At 39.5% G+C, this 15649-nt stretch overlaps 2 protein-coding genes across 2 annotated transcripts in view; one reads left to right on the forward strand and one right to left on the reverse strand.

The window, feature by feature from the left end:
• BBS12 (Bardet-Biedl syndrome 12) overlaps positions 1-10195 on the reverse strand; it is a 45152-nt gene extending 34957 nt beyond the window's left edge. The window contains exons 1-7 of the mRNA XM_032444351.1: positions 10085-10195; positions 8674-8821; positions 7412-7579; positions 6195-6320; positions 4357-5778; positions 1687-2529; positions 694-921 (exon numbers count right to left, since the gene is read on the reverse strand). The gene's annotated coding sequence lies outside the window, so the exon portion shown is untranslated. The remainder of the gene's footprint in view (positions 1-693; positions 922-1686; positions 2530-4356; positions 5779-6194; positions 6321-7411; positions 7580-8673; positions 8822-10084) is intronic.
• On the forward strand, positions 10147-14466 carry IL21 (interleukin 21). Its single transcript, XM_015861940.2, has 4 exons — positions 10147-10293; positions 10412-10447; positions 13733-13870; positions 14313-14466. Exons 1-4 carry the CDS (start codon positions 10159-10161, stop codon positions 14454-14456), a joined length of 453 nt encoding a protein of 150 aa, XP_015717426.1. The 5' UTR covers positions 10147-10158; the 3' UTR covers positions 14457-14466.
• The last annotated feature ends 1183 nt before the right edge of the window (positions 14467-15649 follow it).

Consider the following 15649-nt stretch of genomic DNA (forward strand, 5'->3'; position numbering starts at 1 on the left):
GAATCACACAGAATAGCCCAGGTTGGAATGGACCTCAAGGATCATGAATCTCCAACCACCCTGCCACAGGCAGGGCCATTAAATATCCCCATTTAATACTAGAACAGGCTGCCCAGGGCCCCATCCAACCTGGCCTTGAACACCTCCATGGATGGGGCATCCACAACCTCTCTGGGCAGCCTGTTCCAGCAACTCAGTGCTCTCATAGTAAAGAACCTCCCCCTGACATTCAACCTAAACCTTCCCTCCCTCAACTTAAAACCATTTCCCCTTGTCCTGCTGTTATCTACCCTTTCAAAGAGTTGACTCCCCTCCTGTTTATAGGCTCCCTTTTGGTACTGAAAGACTGCAATGAGGTCACCCTTTTTTATTTTAATCTACCTTACTTCATTGTGTTGCTTTTGTTTTTATATCATATTCTCACCTGGGAGATTTTTATTTCATAACACCTTCTCACAGTTCATTTCTCTGTTTGTTTCACTACCTGAGAAATACTTTCTCCTTAACTTCAACTCCAAGTATTTAATTTTAATTCCCTTCTTAGAACTTAATCAAAATCAAGAATATTTTTATTACTCTCCCTTTTAAGGTCAAAATGGGTTCATAGTACATCTTCAAACATTTCCATTATTGTTTCCACTGAATGCAGGGAAAATATAATGTTGACTTCATTAAAAAAGAATAAAATCACACCAGAGATAATTTTCATAAATCCGATGTACAGATTTCATCGCTCAGAAACAAGGATGTCAGATGTGTCCAGCTTGTGCAACCTCCTACACAGAACCGCAAGGTTTCAATGATAAGTTAGTGAAACCACAGCATTCAGCTTTTTGTCCAAGACTACCAAACGGGTGCTGCTGCTTCAGTGCAATGACTGATCACACAATAGTTTTTCCAGGCTTCGCTAAAGGTGCTGACCTGTGAAAAAAAATGAAACTCATTATGCAAAGCAACTGTCGCTTGGCTTTTAAAATGTGCACGAGTGCACATATAAAAGATGTATCTGTGGATGCGGGTGTACGCATCCATGTCTGTTATATGCATCTGGTGGTAGATGAAGGCAGACCAAACCTTTCAGTATCTGAAATTGTGCCTCAAATTGTGCCAGGGCAAGTTTAGGTTGGATATTAGGAAGCACCTTTACAGAAAGGGTAGTTAAGTACTGGAGTAGGCTCCCCAGGGAGGTGGTTGAATCACCATCCCTGGATGTGTTTAAGAGCCATTTGGATGTGGTGCTCAGGGATATGATTTAGCAGAGGGTTGTTACAGTTAGGGTACTATGGTTAGGTTGTGGTTGGACTTGATGATCTTCAAGGTCTTTTCCAACCTGGGCAATTCTATGATTCTATGATTTCTGAATAAACTGACCAAATAAAGCTTTTTTTGTTGTCGTTGTTGTTCCAGAGATACTGCATTCAAGTGTTATCTTTAAGTACTGTACTAGGCAGCCACCTCCAAGCATTCCCTAACCCGCTGCAAGCAATGAAACAGTACGTTTACTGAAGTGTAAAGTCATAACAAAGTGCATTACATTCAAAGAGTGTGAGAAATGGGATAACTAATATTCCTATTAAAGATAATTCTATAATGGTATAGTTGCAAACACATCAGAGATGTTATTGATATAACTGCCTAACAAAACAAAACAAACAAACCAACCTCAACAAAACAGTGACATAATACCTGCAAGTTTTAAATGTAGACCAGGCTGCTGAGTTAAGACTTTCCTAAATTCTCTTCCTTAAAATGATTCTGTCAGAAACTATATTTCAGCCACGGTGAAAGGGCTTAATTCAATTTGCACCTGCAGCCAATTAGTGTTCCTGGAATACTGCTGCTCAGTGATACACAGTGGCCCCCTCAGCCCTGTGTGCTAGGAGATACTTGTTGCGTAGGCGATCCATGGTTTTGATCTGCAGCAGAGCCAGTAGGAGTTTCTGTCTTCTAGCAATGCATTACTGGTTGTAAACCTGCCAGTTGTGCTATGGAGAAAGCAGAGCTGATAGTAACATAATTATAATTAAAACAAAGTAAAATGAACAAGCAAACTCTCAAGCTGTCTGCTAGAAGGATTTTTAACTTGGATTGCTTCAGTGATACCAGCAGCTGTTATACAGGCTCCTGAAAGATCAATACACTGTGATGCAGAGCCACAAGAGAATGGTGGTGACATGGAGTAGGAAGTTCTTTAAACAGCCTCGCTGCTGAAGAAGACACTCGTGTTACTACAACCGGAGGTTTGCAGGGCTGGCTCCTTTGGTTACACAGCGTGACAATAGAGCCTCTTCTCCGCTGCAGGAGCTGAAGCACGAGCACCTGATGGCTGGTACAGTGGTTTGCAGCACTCAGTGTAGTAATGCACAATAGAAGCTGAGGAGCTGGTCTGCAAGCAGATACGTGGAGTCACTTCAAGGGGAGGCAGACCACATCCTCCTGTGTATTCTCACGCTGCTCCTCCATATTCACCATTTCTCACTGTGCCACAGAAGTGGCCCAGCATAGTATGGCATGTCACAGTTCCTTGACCTAGGAAACAAAAGCCATGGCAGGAGAACAGTGTTGATGAGTTTACTGATATTTAAACCAGAAGTATCATTAAATAATTCTAATAAAAACTGTGTATGCACACACAGACACTTAGACTTTTATGTTCTGTAGTACAATCTAGACTGCAATATTTTGGTACTACAAGAGAACCAGAAAGAGAAACTATTTAAAAATAGAAGCCATATTCAGTTACCTGCTTCTACCAAGACATGCCAAAAAGTAAAACATAAAAAGCAAAAAACTGTATTTGACTTTAAAGATAAATTGATGTAGAAGGTATTTGTAAGGAAGGCAGAATCGGTGCAGATTTGCTGGAGAGGAGAGAGGCCACGGTCCCTCACTATCTGCATCCTATTGTTTGCTCTAGACCATGCAGTAGGGAAACAATTTGCAGCACAGCAGCCTCATCAGACCCAGAGAATGACTTCCAAAATCCATAACAAACCTCTCATTTTGAAGCTGAAATACAGACTGTAATGTCAACACTGACACCACAGGAAGGCCCAAAAGCCAGTGGAGTAGTTTTTGTATGTCATTCACAGCCAGAAACTGCAGCAGATTTGCCTATTTTGAGCCTGTAATTGTTTGGTTTTCACTCTATTGTAAAATAGAAGTAAATCTCTTTCAAATTCTGTTCCCTCACTTCATAAACATTAATAAATTGTTAACAAAGGTGGACTTTTTCTTTGTACTGTTCTGCTTTCCCTGTTCCCTGTCCAGTATCCGCATAAATCTCATTTGACTTTTCTTTCTGAACATTTTGAACGAACAGGACATTTATGTTTGGGTTTCAGTACCACCACATCACAGTCTGTCACACCACAGGCCGTACTGTCCCTTAATGGAATTATTCCAAAGCATGTTACATATAGAGAACTCTCCTGCGGTAGAAAGACTGCACACTCGTTCGCCATGTTTCCTAAGATCTGAAGAGCCACAGTGAAATGCCACCATGCAGTAGAGTTGCAGGAGATTTCAATGCTGCAATACAGAAAAGGAGCACTGACTTTTCTTGCTTATAGCCCTCAACTCCCTGTACTCCTGTGTCTTTCAGCTGAAGAACTACTTTCTGCCCTCAAATTGCTATCTTGATATGCTAACAGCAGTTGCCTTGTCTTCTGAAGGTGGCTGTTCTTTAGTATTGGGGAAAATGTGCTGTAAATAAAAACGAAGACGCCCTATAGAGGCTGGAACACAGTACAAGCACAGAAAGAGCTCTGAGTTCTTATCATTACCAAGATTGAACTGATAACAACTTATGCAGGAGCGCACAGCTGAGACGTGAAAGAGGCTGGATGACGTGGATGCCTGCAATGGCAGAATACTAGACTCAGTGACCCAGCAAGGCTTCCTTCACCCTACATGCAGAGAAAGGTGCTACCTAGGAGGTGGGTGGCTGCTCCAAAATTAAAGGAAATAACACTTGAAGTAACATGGCCTCAAATGGAGAGCTCTTCTGAGTATCTTGTGCTGAGCATAGCTGGTCCAGCCTTGTCTCAGGCTCTTGGTGTCTCAGTGCAGGTATTTCTCAATACACTTTTGTTATTATTTGTTGATAAGAAATACATCAACCACACTTCACGCGTAACAAACATCACTGGGTTGACCGAGGAGCAAAATGCGCCTGGTATTTAACAAATATACAATTATTGTTAATGTTAAATTGCTCTGCTTTGCAGTCACAGTCACTCCTTCTGAAAAAAAAAAAGGGGGGAAAAAAAAAAAAGGAACACTAAGAAAATAATGCCCAGAACAAAGCAAATGAGACAGTACGGGAACATTTGCAAACGGCTTTGCATTACTCACGCATCTTCACTAGCTGAAGCTGTTTCCAAAGCTTAGACAAAAACACGAACAGGGTTGCACTAGATTCAGAAAATCTCTGCCTGTTCTTGAAAGCAGGTTCTATTTTCCATCCAAGCCTCTTTCGTTCTTACATTGCCTTTTTCTGTTGCGTGGTGTCATAGCATCTCAGCCCTAACTGCAATCAAGAACCAGAAGTTATAACATAGCTGATGTTTGCTACTCAAAGTGTAAAATAATGACATTTAAACCTTGTAATAGCCAGAGGCTGAACACAGGCATACCCACAGCACCTAGGTACCAGTTCAGCCCCTACTATGAACCACCTTCTTTGACACTCATGGAAGTTCTCTGCAAACAGAAGAAATCTGTCCGCTGGATTCCTCTGTACTATATACCAGGTCATATTTATCTCTTCTCAATGACCTCTGGATTTGAAAAAATGTGTGGGACAGATATGATGCCTTGCCAGCTCCAGGGCTGTGAGCTAGTTCTGCTCCAGGTGTCCGTCACTTTGTACAGACACAATAACTGGGGCTTGTGCAGTCACATATGTAGAAGACACTCAACATGTTTGAGGAATTTCTTGCTCACGACTTTGGTCTGGTTGGGCAATTATGGTGATGGAATCTTTACCGTATCATGAAGAGTGAAAGGAGGGTGATTCTGCTTTTTCAGTATCCAGAAGCAAGGAAGATGGAGTACAACAGAGTTACTTTGACTGGCCAATAATGAATAATATGAATAATGAGTAAGATTCTACTTCATAACTCAGCCAGATGAGCACTTGTGCTCTTTTCCTTGCTTCCCAGCAACTGGAAGTTGTCACAAATACTCAGCTCAGTGTAATTGCCCTTACATGATAACAAGAAGAATCTTCTGTAATAAAAGCTCTTACATGACATCGCTTTTATTTTCAATTCATTATTTAAGGACAAAAATACACAGTCTCTTGGCACAGGAGCTCCCTTTGTTCTTCCAATTCCTTCATCTACTGCATGAGATCTTTTTATTTGCCAATGTTAGACTTCAATGTGGATTAGAAATTGTCTGTAATATAACACTGTGGAAGAACATTATGGAGAATCTCAATAATTTTATTGTCCTGTATACAGTCTATTAATTTTTCAGTGTCTTTTCACCACATTGAGAGTTGTATTTATTCTGATTTTCATAGTAAATACAACTTATAGCTAAGAAGAGGTTTTTTCTCCCTGCTCTTGGTAGCTCATTTTCTTCTTTTCTAAGCAAGGTTAAATGGCAGAAGAATTACACAGAGTTAACAAGAAGAATATAACATTCGGAAAGAGTTGTCAGAAATATTTTATAAACTACTTTCCTTAGATCTGTTTTACAGAGGTCCTCTTCTCAGCCTCCCATTTTCCAGTTTGCTTTCCTACACTCTCCCCATGATGCAGATGGCACCTGTGTGGAATGTCACATACATAAGTTACAAAAATTCTTTGAAAGCAGCTCCGTTCATTACAGGCTTCTCTTTTTTTTTCTTCTTTTTTTGGGGGGGGGAGGCTGAGCCATAGCAATGACTAAGCTATGGGAAAAGCCTCCATTCAGCTACACTGTAAAGGAAAATGTGGGTGGGGAAACTGGGCTTTCAGGGTCGAAGTCATTCAGTACTTGGGTGTTGAGTAGCAATGTCGCAAAAAGGAAAGAGGAGGACTCAGCTTAATGGGACAGGGATGGGAGGTTTTTCAGATTTCCACTCTGCAGCCATTCCTCCATGGCCAGGCAGGCGACAGTGTGAGAGTGAGTGTCATTATTTGACTCAGCATGTTCCTAAGCCACAAAAGAGAAGTGACGTATATAAAAACCATGTTGCTCACTCTTATCTGATGAGAGGGATATCAAGGAGTTTTCTCCACTGCCGAGACACAAAGGAAGTTCTTTGTCCTTATATTTCACTTTCTCTGTCAGTGTGCCTTTCTTCAATTTTTATGCTCTTAGAATCTCTAACACAAAATAGAAGAGTGTACAGCTTTAGATAAATGATATGCAATCACTTGTTATCACATTACCAAATAACTGTTTAGTTTCCCATTCTAAATGCTCCATCAACTTCATAACTGATTTATGATATAATAGATATAACTTAAGAATATTTTGGATAGAGCTGTCTCATTAGTATACCTCAATAAACCCACGAATTATCCTGCTGGACAGGTAAAGAGATGAGGTCTGCCATATTTCTGTGATGCTTCTGTGTATTAAGTGACAGTGCTTCATTAAATGCCTGCTGCCCGAGTGCTCTCCTGTGCTGTTGTACAGGCATTCTTTCACACAGAAAGTTTCACTGTAAAACACACAGGGATTTTAAGCACTTCCTACCATTCCCATTAATGTCTCCTCTGATACTATAAACTGCCTTTCACAGTGCATTCATATAAAAAGGGTTTTTTGGACTACATGCAGCATGCACAGCCTGCCAGCTATGAGCAGGGTTCTCCCTTACTTTGCAATGTCATTAAATATTCCTAAAAGTGAAGGGAGAATCAGAGTCTAACAAAACAGCTTCTTTGTTTAAAATATGAAGCTTGCATTGACACAACCTCCTTTGAACAAGGAGAGAATTTTAGAACAGTTCTCACCATGCTTAAGCTTGGTTCAGGGAATTTAAAGCTGCCTTTGTCTGCCATTGTAATTATTTCCTTTCCTAAAGTGACTTATCTCAGGACCATCCATGCACAATTATCTCACTGTTTTTCAGACTATCTCTAGAAACGGCAGTAATTTAACCTCTGATCACTGCATTAGAGCCTTAATTATCACAACTTTAGGAAAAGAAAAAACAACAAAAGATGACAATTGAAATGGTTGTTAGCTACACAGGTATGGTTCTTCTATACAGCTGTGGGACGTGGTCAAGTGCGAGAATACAATCCCAGGAATCTGGAAATGACTCCCAGAGACACAGTAATATCCAGAATGCAGCCGTGCATTACTCCTGTCCAACAAATTATCAAGGACCAACAAAAACGCAATTTCAGTCAGTAATATGTCAAGCACTTCCAGATGGTTCAATAAAAAATTATAGATACTGTACAATGAGATGTTGGGTCCTCATCCAGAATATTATCTACCATTCCAATAGAGATGCCTGCCAATCAAATGGAGGTGTGCAGAGCAGAATGGGTGGGACGATTAGAGGACAGGTACACTTCAAGGCATCAGTTTGCTTAGTCTGGCGTCAGAGGGGGTTGGACTGCTCTCTCTATGCAGAGCAAATGAGGAAACATCGGTCAGAGGAGAAAACGATCTAAGGTGAATGACAGCATCAGTGTAAGAACAGAAGAGACTAAGCTAACAATCAATGCATCCAGGCTGGAAGTAAGAATGTCTCTGATTGCTAAGCACAGAGACTTTAAGAACCAACTATGGAGGTAAACACAACTGTTAAGTAATTGTGACATATTGTCATGGCAGGGGGTAGGAGCTGATGCCTCTGTGTTGCCCGTTCAAGCCCCGAGTTCCTGAAAATACACCGGCAGCACTAACTGAAGTTCTTGAGTGGTCCTGAAGTTGTCTGGTCAATGCAGTGGCATTTTTGCATTAGTAACTGCCAGCCATCTAATAAGCTAACAGAGTCATCCTCACATCCAAATGGAAACCTTCTAACCTATCAACCAAATAAAGCTGCCTAAAATAAAAGCCAGCAGAGCTACCATGTTCACCCATAGAAGCTGAGATCAAAGAAACTTCTCAAAAAAAATTCAATTTTGAAATGCTAACAAAAAAGGCAGAAACACATCACCGGTCTGCTCCTTAACTATGAACATTTCCAACGGTATTATCAAAAACTGGATTGAGAACACAACGTATGTTTGTCTAAATTACTAGTCAATAGCCTGGAGAGAAGATGAAGATTCAGGTTAAAGAGGAGCAGACTTTAAGAATCAGCTTGAATGATAAGGAATTTGTATACAGAAAACAAACACATCAGCTTAAATGCTGAGAGATTTTGAAATGGACAGAAATCCATCATCCCATCTGACTGTCTGATTGACACACCAGACAGATAAACACAAGCATTCTCATATTACACAGACTAGCCTTCCAAGCAAAGACAACATCAAACTGAAGTCCAAACTCCTACTTTGCAGAGCATCCTCAAAGCTGTCTAAAATCTTCAAACTTCAAGAGGCCGAGATTTAAGACACTTAGGTACCTTTTCATTTATCACAGTGAAGGAGCGCAATTTTATTTGCTCTCTACCAATTCTACACAGCAACTTTTTAATGGTCATACAACAGTGTTGATAACCATTTATTACTGACAGCACATAACAGTCATTTAAAGACATTTTACCTCCTTGCAATGAAGTATTAGGAGCAGTGGAATTGAAAAGATTCCTAGAGGTGGCAGCTCGGAAGTCCCCTTTGCTCACACAGGGCTGTTCTGTGTGCTCAGCGCAAGTGAGTGAGAGCAATGAAAACGTGGCTTGGGCTGGAGGAAACTGATAGTAAATAAACAAGTAAACAAACAAACACACAAAATGAGTACATTTGGGAATGTCTACAAATACCACAGCACTCATTTAGCAAGAAGGCAACTGAGGTATCCCCCATAAGAGAACATTCCTTACTGACATCTGTTGGAAAAGCTCCTACCTTACGTGTCTTTCAAGTAACAATCTCAAATCTGCTTCCTCAAAAGTAGCATACACACTTCATTGCAGTAAGCAACAATTTTGAAGGAAATCATGGGAATTTGACTTATTTCTTAATTCAGATCATTCTGCTGTTTTTATTCTCTGTTTAAATTTTGTTAAGTGCATTTTTAATCTATTTCACACCGCATAAAGATATTTCTTCGTTCTCAAGAGAATTCTCTGGTCTCAGAGAACTTCCATTGAAGGAGTTGCATAGAGAAGCGAAGCTAACATCCAGCCTAACTGCAATAAAACATAACTGAACATGTTTAGCTGCCATATCCACTCAGTCACAGCCTCAATGTGATAACATTCTGAGGGACTGAGAGCAACTTAGTCCCTGGCCCTCCAGTATCGTGCCCATCTGGGCAATGGGCATGGGATGGGAATCCACTTCTCCTGTAGCAATGCATCTCCATGAGCTCAGACCCCTGCAAATGCACTTTCAGTCCCCAATGGACATGCTCATTAGCACAATGATAAAAAATGTAAAATTAGTTTGAAGTAAAAAGTGGACCTCAGCTGGCTTAAATGTGAAAATGACCTACTCACAGCAGTTGCAGAAATCATGCATGAGTGTAAAGGTTCAAAGACATCAGCTTGGACAAGCTACATATCCTCTGGAGTTATAAAGAAAAGTAGGATAAATTAGCTTTCTGAAAAGAAGTCCTGTCATATTTCATCAGCATGATATGAATGAATTACAATTGGATTGAAGAGATTTGTTGCTGCAAGAAGCAGGGAAAAAAAAAAAAAAAAAGAAAAAAAAGCAGAATCTTTGTTTACCTGGGCCTGTGGTTTCTAAGCATCTACTTTTTACTACGTTCATTTTTTGACTCAAAGCGAAAATGGGAATTCACCCTTCTCTCTTTTTTTCCTGTCCAATGTGCAGATGGGGCATATTTTAATTCACTCCATCAATCCCTGCCCCCTACGCACAAACTCACCTTGCCAATGGAAAAGAAAAAAGGGTTACTCATTAATCCATTCTTCAAAGCTTTCCAAACTGAAATGGGTGGGTTTTACATATGCATCAAAGACCAATATATAGGTAGGTGCGTGGCATACCTGAGCACTGCTCAAACTGAAGTGTTCATCTTGGATAGCACAACTTTGCTCCTGACACAACAAAACTCATCAGTATGGAGAGGATGATTGTTTTCTGTATGCTCTTCTTCTGTTCCAGTATGGTGCTGACTGCAGCTCCACCAAAAGCAACAAAATACAAACAGCTTGCAAAGACAATTGACCAACTAAAAGATGTAGTGAAAGATAAGGTAAGCAAAGCATTTGTCCTAATTCTGAAATTATTTTCAAGTATGATGTATTGAGTGTATCTTTGGAGGGCATTGCTCAAATGCTAAACTTTTCTAATTTAGATTTGTTTTATTGTAGGATGTTGAATTGCTGCATACACCAGAAAACCCTGTGGTGAGACTGCTTTAACATTTCTTTCTAACTATATCAAATGTATTTTGTATTGGCTGTTTCCACTGACAAATGGTAGATGTCTTCCTTTTCACATTTATGTCCTAGAACACTTAGTGCAAGGTGGTTTGAAAATGCTTTGATAAAAGTTCCTTATTCCTGGATTTTTCATGCCAGAAGCCTTTATATGATACAGTCTTAGTTACTGGGTTAGTGATAGGTTAAGTTGTGCATTCTAGCACATCCACAGACTCAAATTTCTAAGTATTCCCTTTACTCAGTGCCATGAGTACAAAATCTACATGACTAGCAATGCTCCTGAGGATGCAGTTTTTGGGCGAGGAAGTGTCTGCAGGTACTGTGAGCTCCAAGTGCATTGGCAACACTGCTGACCAGACCCTGAAGGGATCCCCTTTCCCTCCCACTGGAGATAAATGTCAATATTATATTACATAGCACCTCCTTTCATGCAGTCACACTGGTTTCTGTCAGACTTCTTGTGAGCAAAGCTTGTGTTACCACATAGACGAGGAGACACAGCTGCATTATGCAAGTATTATCTTTACATTATGACTTGTTAGAATAACCACAGCAGGTCCCTGCAAATCTCTTTTTATACCAATATTTATGCATTTTAAAAATGATGATGTTATGTGTTACTCAAAGTCAGGAACTTCTCATATGTATTAAGTTACGCCAGTCACAGAAAGCGCATGCACATCTACACACTGGCAGGATGTGAGATTTACAGCACAATGAAAAGCTACAAACAACAGCACGTCTTACAAGTTTAGAAACTTGTTGTGTTCTGCATTCTTTTGATAATCCCCAACACGCAATGAAGACCTTGTTATCAGTTATCTTAAATTTACCCATTGCGTTTGTTTGTGGGTATGGACACCTATTTTAGAATGTAAGCAATTTTAAGCAACGTGCAAAAACAATCATTGTGCATATTTAATACAAAAACAAACCCACTTGCAGAGTATAAAGGTGTTTCACTCAGCACTGTAAACTTTTTTTGCAAACTGCAAGAAGAAAGGAAAAAAACTCACCTCTTTTCACAAAGCTGTTTGCTTCCTCCTAAGATTTACAGTTGGGTGCATTTTTGACTTGCCAAAAAACATAGAGGAGCATGACCAAAACAGATACGTTCCATTCCGTCTTATTGCTAGAAACAACTGCAGCGCAGAAAGCAATACAACCAATATAACTGTTGGGTTTTTTTCACTAGCACTCTTTCTAACTCGTACTGTCAAACTGAAAAGAGCCAGATGGTTCGCCGTCATTTTACTGCAGAGTTTACTGCTACCTCTGAAACAAGCAAATACAGCCAGTGACTAATCACTTCATCAGGTTGTTGCTTTTTTTTTTTTCTCTTGAAAAACACCATCACCTCAGGAAGGAAGACAACAGTTCATTTACAGCACAGGGCTTTACGGGCTGACTCTGGGGGGGTCCTGAGTACCTCTGTCAAAAAGTATAGGAGATAAAGAATTTAGGTATTTAGAAGGTTCTAAGATCGATATAGGTTTGACCCCCGATGGAAAGCTAACAGTAATTATTAAGAGTAATTGTTAACAGTGATTATTACCAGCAATTACACTGATAAGGCTTTCATTCTTTGGAGTGAAATATACATTTATTGAATTATCCAAATATATATATGTTATACATTCTGTTATTATACTATATATATTATACGTCCTACCAGTACCTAAAGGGAAGCTATAAGAAAGGGGACAGACTCATCAGCAGGGGCTGCTGAGATAGGACATGGGGAAATGGCTTCATACTAAAAGTGGGGAGATTCAGATTGGTTATAAGGAAAAAGTTTTTTATACTAAGGGTAGTGAAGCACTGGCACCGGTTGCGCAGAGGTGGTGAAGATACTCAAGGTCAGGCTGGACAGGGCTCTGAGCGCCTGATGTAGCTGTAGGGATCCCTGTTCACTGCAGGGGAGCTTGACTAGCTGGCCTTTAAAGCTCCTTTCCAACTCAAACAGTTCTATGATTCTATACAAATTACAGCACGCTAATGTTGCAGTTACACCTTAATGCACGAAATGGGATTTAATAAGAAGTATTTCAGATAACTGCACTTTGAATATCATAGTATTACTTATATGATGTAGATTTGAATTTGGCCTGGAATATGTAGGAAGATGACTATTTTTATTACATCAAATATTTGCTTGTTCAGGAAGTAAAGGATTTTCAGGGCAATCTGTAAAGTTAGAGTCAGTGCAGAATGTCTGCCCCTAACACAGCTATTTTTCACATTTACCTACTGCCCCTCAGACTTCACCAGCAATACACACTTTTTTAATGCCTCTTCATCAAAATGCCGAATCCATCACAACACACTAAAAATGCAATCCTTGTGACCCTCTGACTGTTGGCCTGCCTACAGCTAACTGTTAACTCAGCAAAATAGAAAAAAGAAAAGGCAGCATGTATGAGATGTGCTGGTTTCTCAGCTCATCACGGATGAGGCACAAAACGTTTTCAGTTTCAGCTGGAAAATCGATCTCTTGAAAAAAAAGAGGGCTTTTTTTTTTTTTTCCAGTAAGCAAGTCTGGTTACGGTAAAAAGCTTGAAACAAACACAAAAGTGTGGTTTTTAATGAAAATAAAATGTTGTATCTAACCAACATAAGATGATGCTATTAATGTTTGCTATAGTCAATGTACACCAAGGTTGCCTTGTCTGTGCAAAACCAGCACACTGCAGCGACATCTAATAAATCAGCTTTGGTGGCTGTTGGTATGCAAAATAAAGATGACGTCTTTGGAGCCATTCTAATACGCATCATCAGCATTTCTAAGTGTGTGTTTCTTTGGAAAATGGAAAACACGTTAGAAATGGGCTACAGTAAACACTGCTTTTCGTTTTCTGTTGACAAGAGGCTGGCTTTGGCGGTATTTTCCACAGCTGTATGCCTAGTGAGGAAAACAGCTACCACACAGGAAAGGAGATTCTGGAGTTTGTAGCCTGCTAGCATAATAAAAATTAATGTGCAGCCACACCATGAAAGAGAAAAGGCAGGCTGCTGTCATAATTCATACCCAAAGGGAGACTTTAGGCACGTATTTCAGGAGGACATAAGCAATTGTCAAAGAATGGGAAAATGAAAGGATTCTTTGCACATCTAAAATTATATATTAAAAAAGGTACTGTTGGATCTTCTCAATACGCATCTTGGATTCTTAATTTTGCATGAAAATCACAACTTAACACTCATGCTGTGATGTTCCTTTTAAAACGGTTCCTTTTTTTCCTGCCCTAGGATGGATGCCTGCACACAGCTGTAACCTGCTTCCAGAATGGCATACTGAAATTACAGCCAAAAAACAGCCATGTAAATGCTACATTCAACAAAACTGTTAAGATCTTGAGAAGACCCATTTTCCCAGACTCTGGAGAGGTAGGATTTCCTGCCACTGCTCACAGTCTTGCTCATTGCTCCTTATTTTCTGCAACAGACACACCTCTAACAGTAGAACTTCTAGAGCTTTTTAGAAAACCAGATCAATCTTTCATTACTTTGGAAATGAAAAATATCATTTTTTCTGCGCTTCGAAGAGACAGTCACTCTGATCCTATCAGTCAATTGCATGTATGCGCTTTAATGATTACAACTACATATTGACGTACAGGGCAAAGGAACAGGGAATACTGCAAAAATTGTAAATGAAAGGTGTAGCAACTATTTTCAATCCCTTTCTGAAGTAGCCCGTGCCTTGGTTTTACTATTCATAAAAGGCTTTGATTACAATCAGCTAGATTTTTTCAGTAAGAAGTCTTCTGGTATTATTTACAGTTATGATGACCTCCTTCAAAGTGGCACACTCTGCTTTATCTTTCAGCAATGTGAGTCTTCATGTGAATCTTATGAGAGAAAAAAACCCCAAGAGTTTCTGAACAGTTTTTCAAAACTGATGCAAAAGGTAATCGATCACATTTGGATCTTCCCGTCTGGTTTCGGACATTTTGTACATAAGCACCGATAGCTGTATTTTCTGTTATTCCTAACAATGCATTTTTTTCACAGTTATTCAAGAACTGTGGATACACCAGAGCTGAAGGCTGCTGAAAGTCAACTATTTAAAACAGACACTATGTTACTTAAGACAATGTGAAAAATGTAAATATTTCTCATTGCTAATTTGCTGTGCTGTGTGTGTGGTAAGTGAAAGCTTCTCCCCAGAATATTAGGCTTATTTGGATGGCTAAGCATAAGAATGATGAGGATTTGAAAGTAATCCTAGTCTCATCTCACAGTGAAATTCAAACAGTAATTTCATAAAGCAAGAGTCACTTATGGGATTTTACTGTCACCTTATGCTGAACTAGAAATGCATGAGATGGCTGCTGGTCTATTTTTGCATTCATCTCAAATGAATCTCATACTAAGTGCCCGAAACTTTGTAAAGAAAACAGACAAAAAATTATCAGTATGTTTGAAGACTCAAGTTCCTACTTGGACTGATCTCCTTATCTACAACAATAATACCACACACACAGATCTATTTATAAGTTTTTAGATTATCTTAGCTCACTAGGAAAAAAAATCCTTCACGAACTATCACAGAACTAGTGAAAATACATTTACAGAACATACCGTATGGTATGGATCTGATACGCTTCCACATTGAAGTTAATGGCGCATTTGCCCCTGGTTTCAGTGGGGAAAGCATTAACTCAAATGCTTGAAGTAGAGATGTAGAATTCACTGGGAAAAAAAAGCTTCTCTCAGGAGGCAGAATTCCACCTCGACTCCTTCAAGCTAACATGGTAAATTCATGGTTGATACAACCAGCCACTGCAAGAGATCCAGCAAATATAGTAACAGGATTATTCAGAGTGAAGCATCTCATAAACCCAGAATACTGGGTTTACTCTTATATCCATGTACCATAACACTATTTCTTCTGTTCACTCTTGATTCACCAGAATGGTTTAAATAGCATTTTTTTTTCTTTAAAACCTGTCAAGTTTTTGTTATGTGGAAACTTCACTGTACAGCTTCTGCACCTCGTGCATATCTGTAAAACTTTGGCCAGAAACAGCACTTGCTTTTTTTTTTTTTTTTTTTAAGTTTTTAATAAAACTAAGGATCACATCAAACTTAGAACTAGTTTTTAACAACTGAACTATGTACAACAATATTCTGCTTGCTCTGACTCTGGACCTTGATTCTTCT

The sequence above is a fragment of the Coturnix japonica genome, chromosome 4 (assembly GCF_001577835.2).
Source record: "Coturnix japonica isolate 7356 chromosome 4, Coturnix japonica 2.1, whole genome shotgun sequence".
Classification (NCBI taxonomy): Eukaryota; Metazoa; Chordata; class Aves; order Galliformes; family Phasianidae; genus Coturnix; species Coturnix japonica.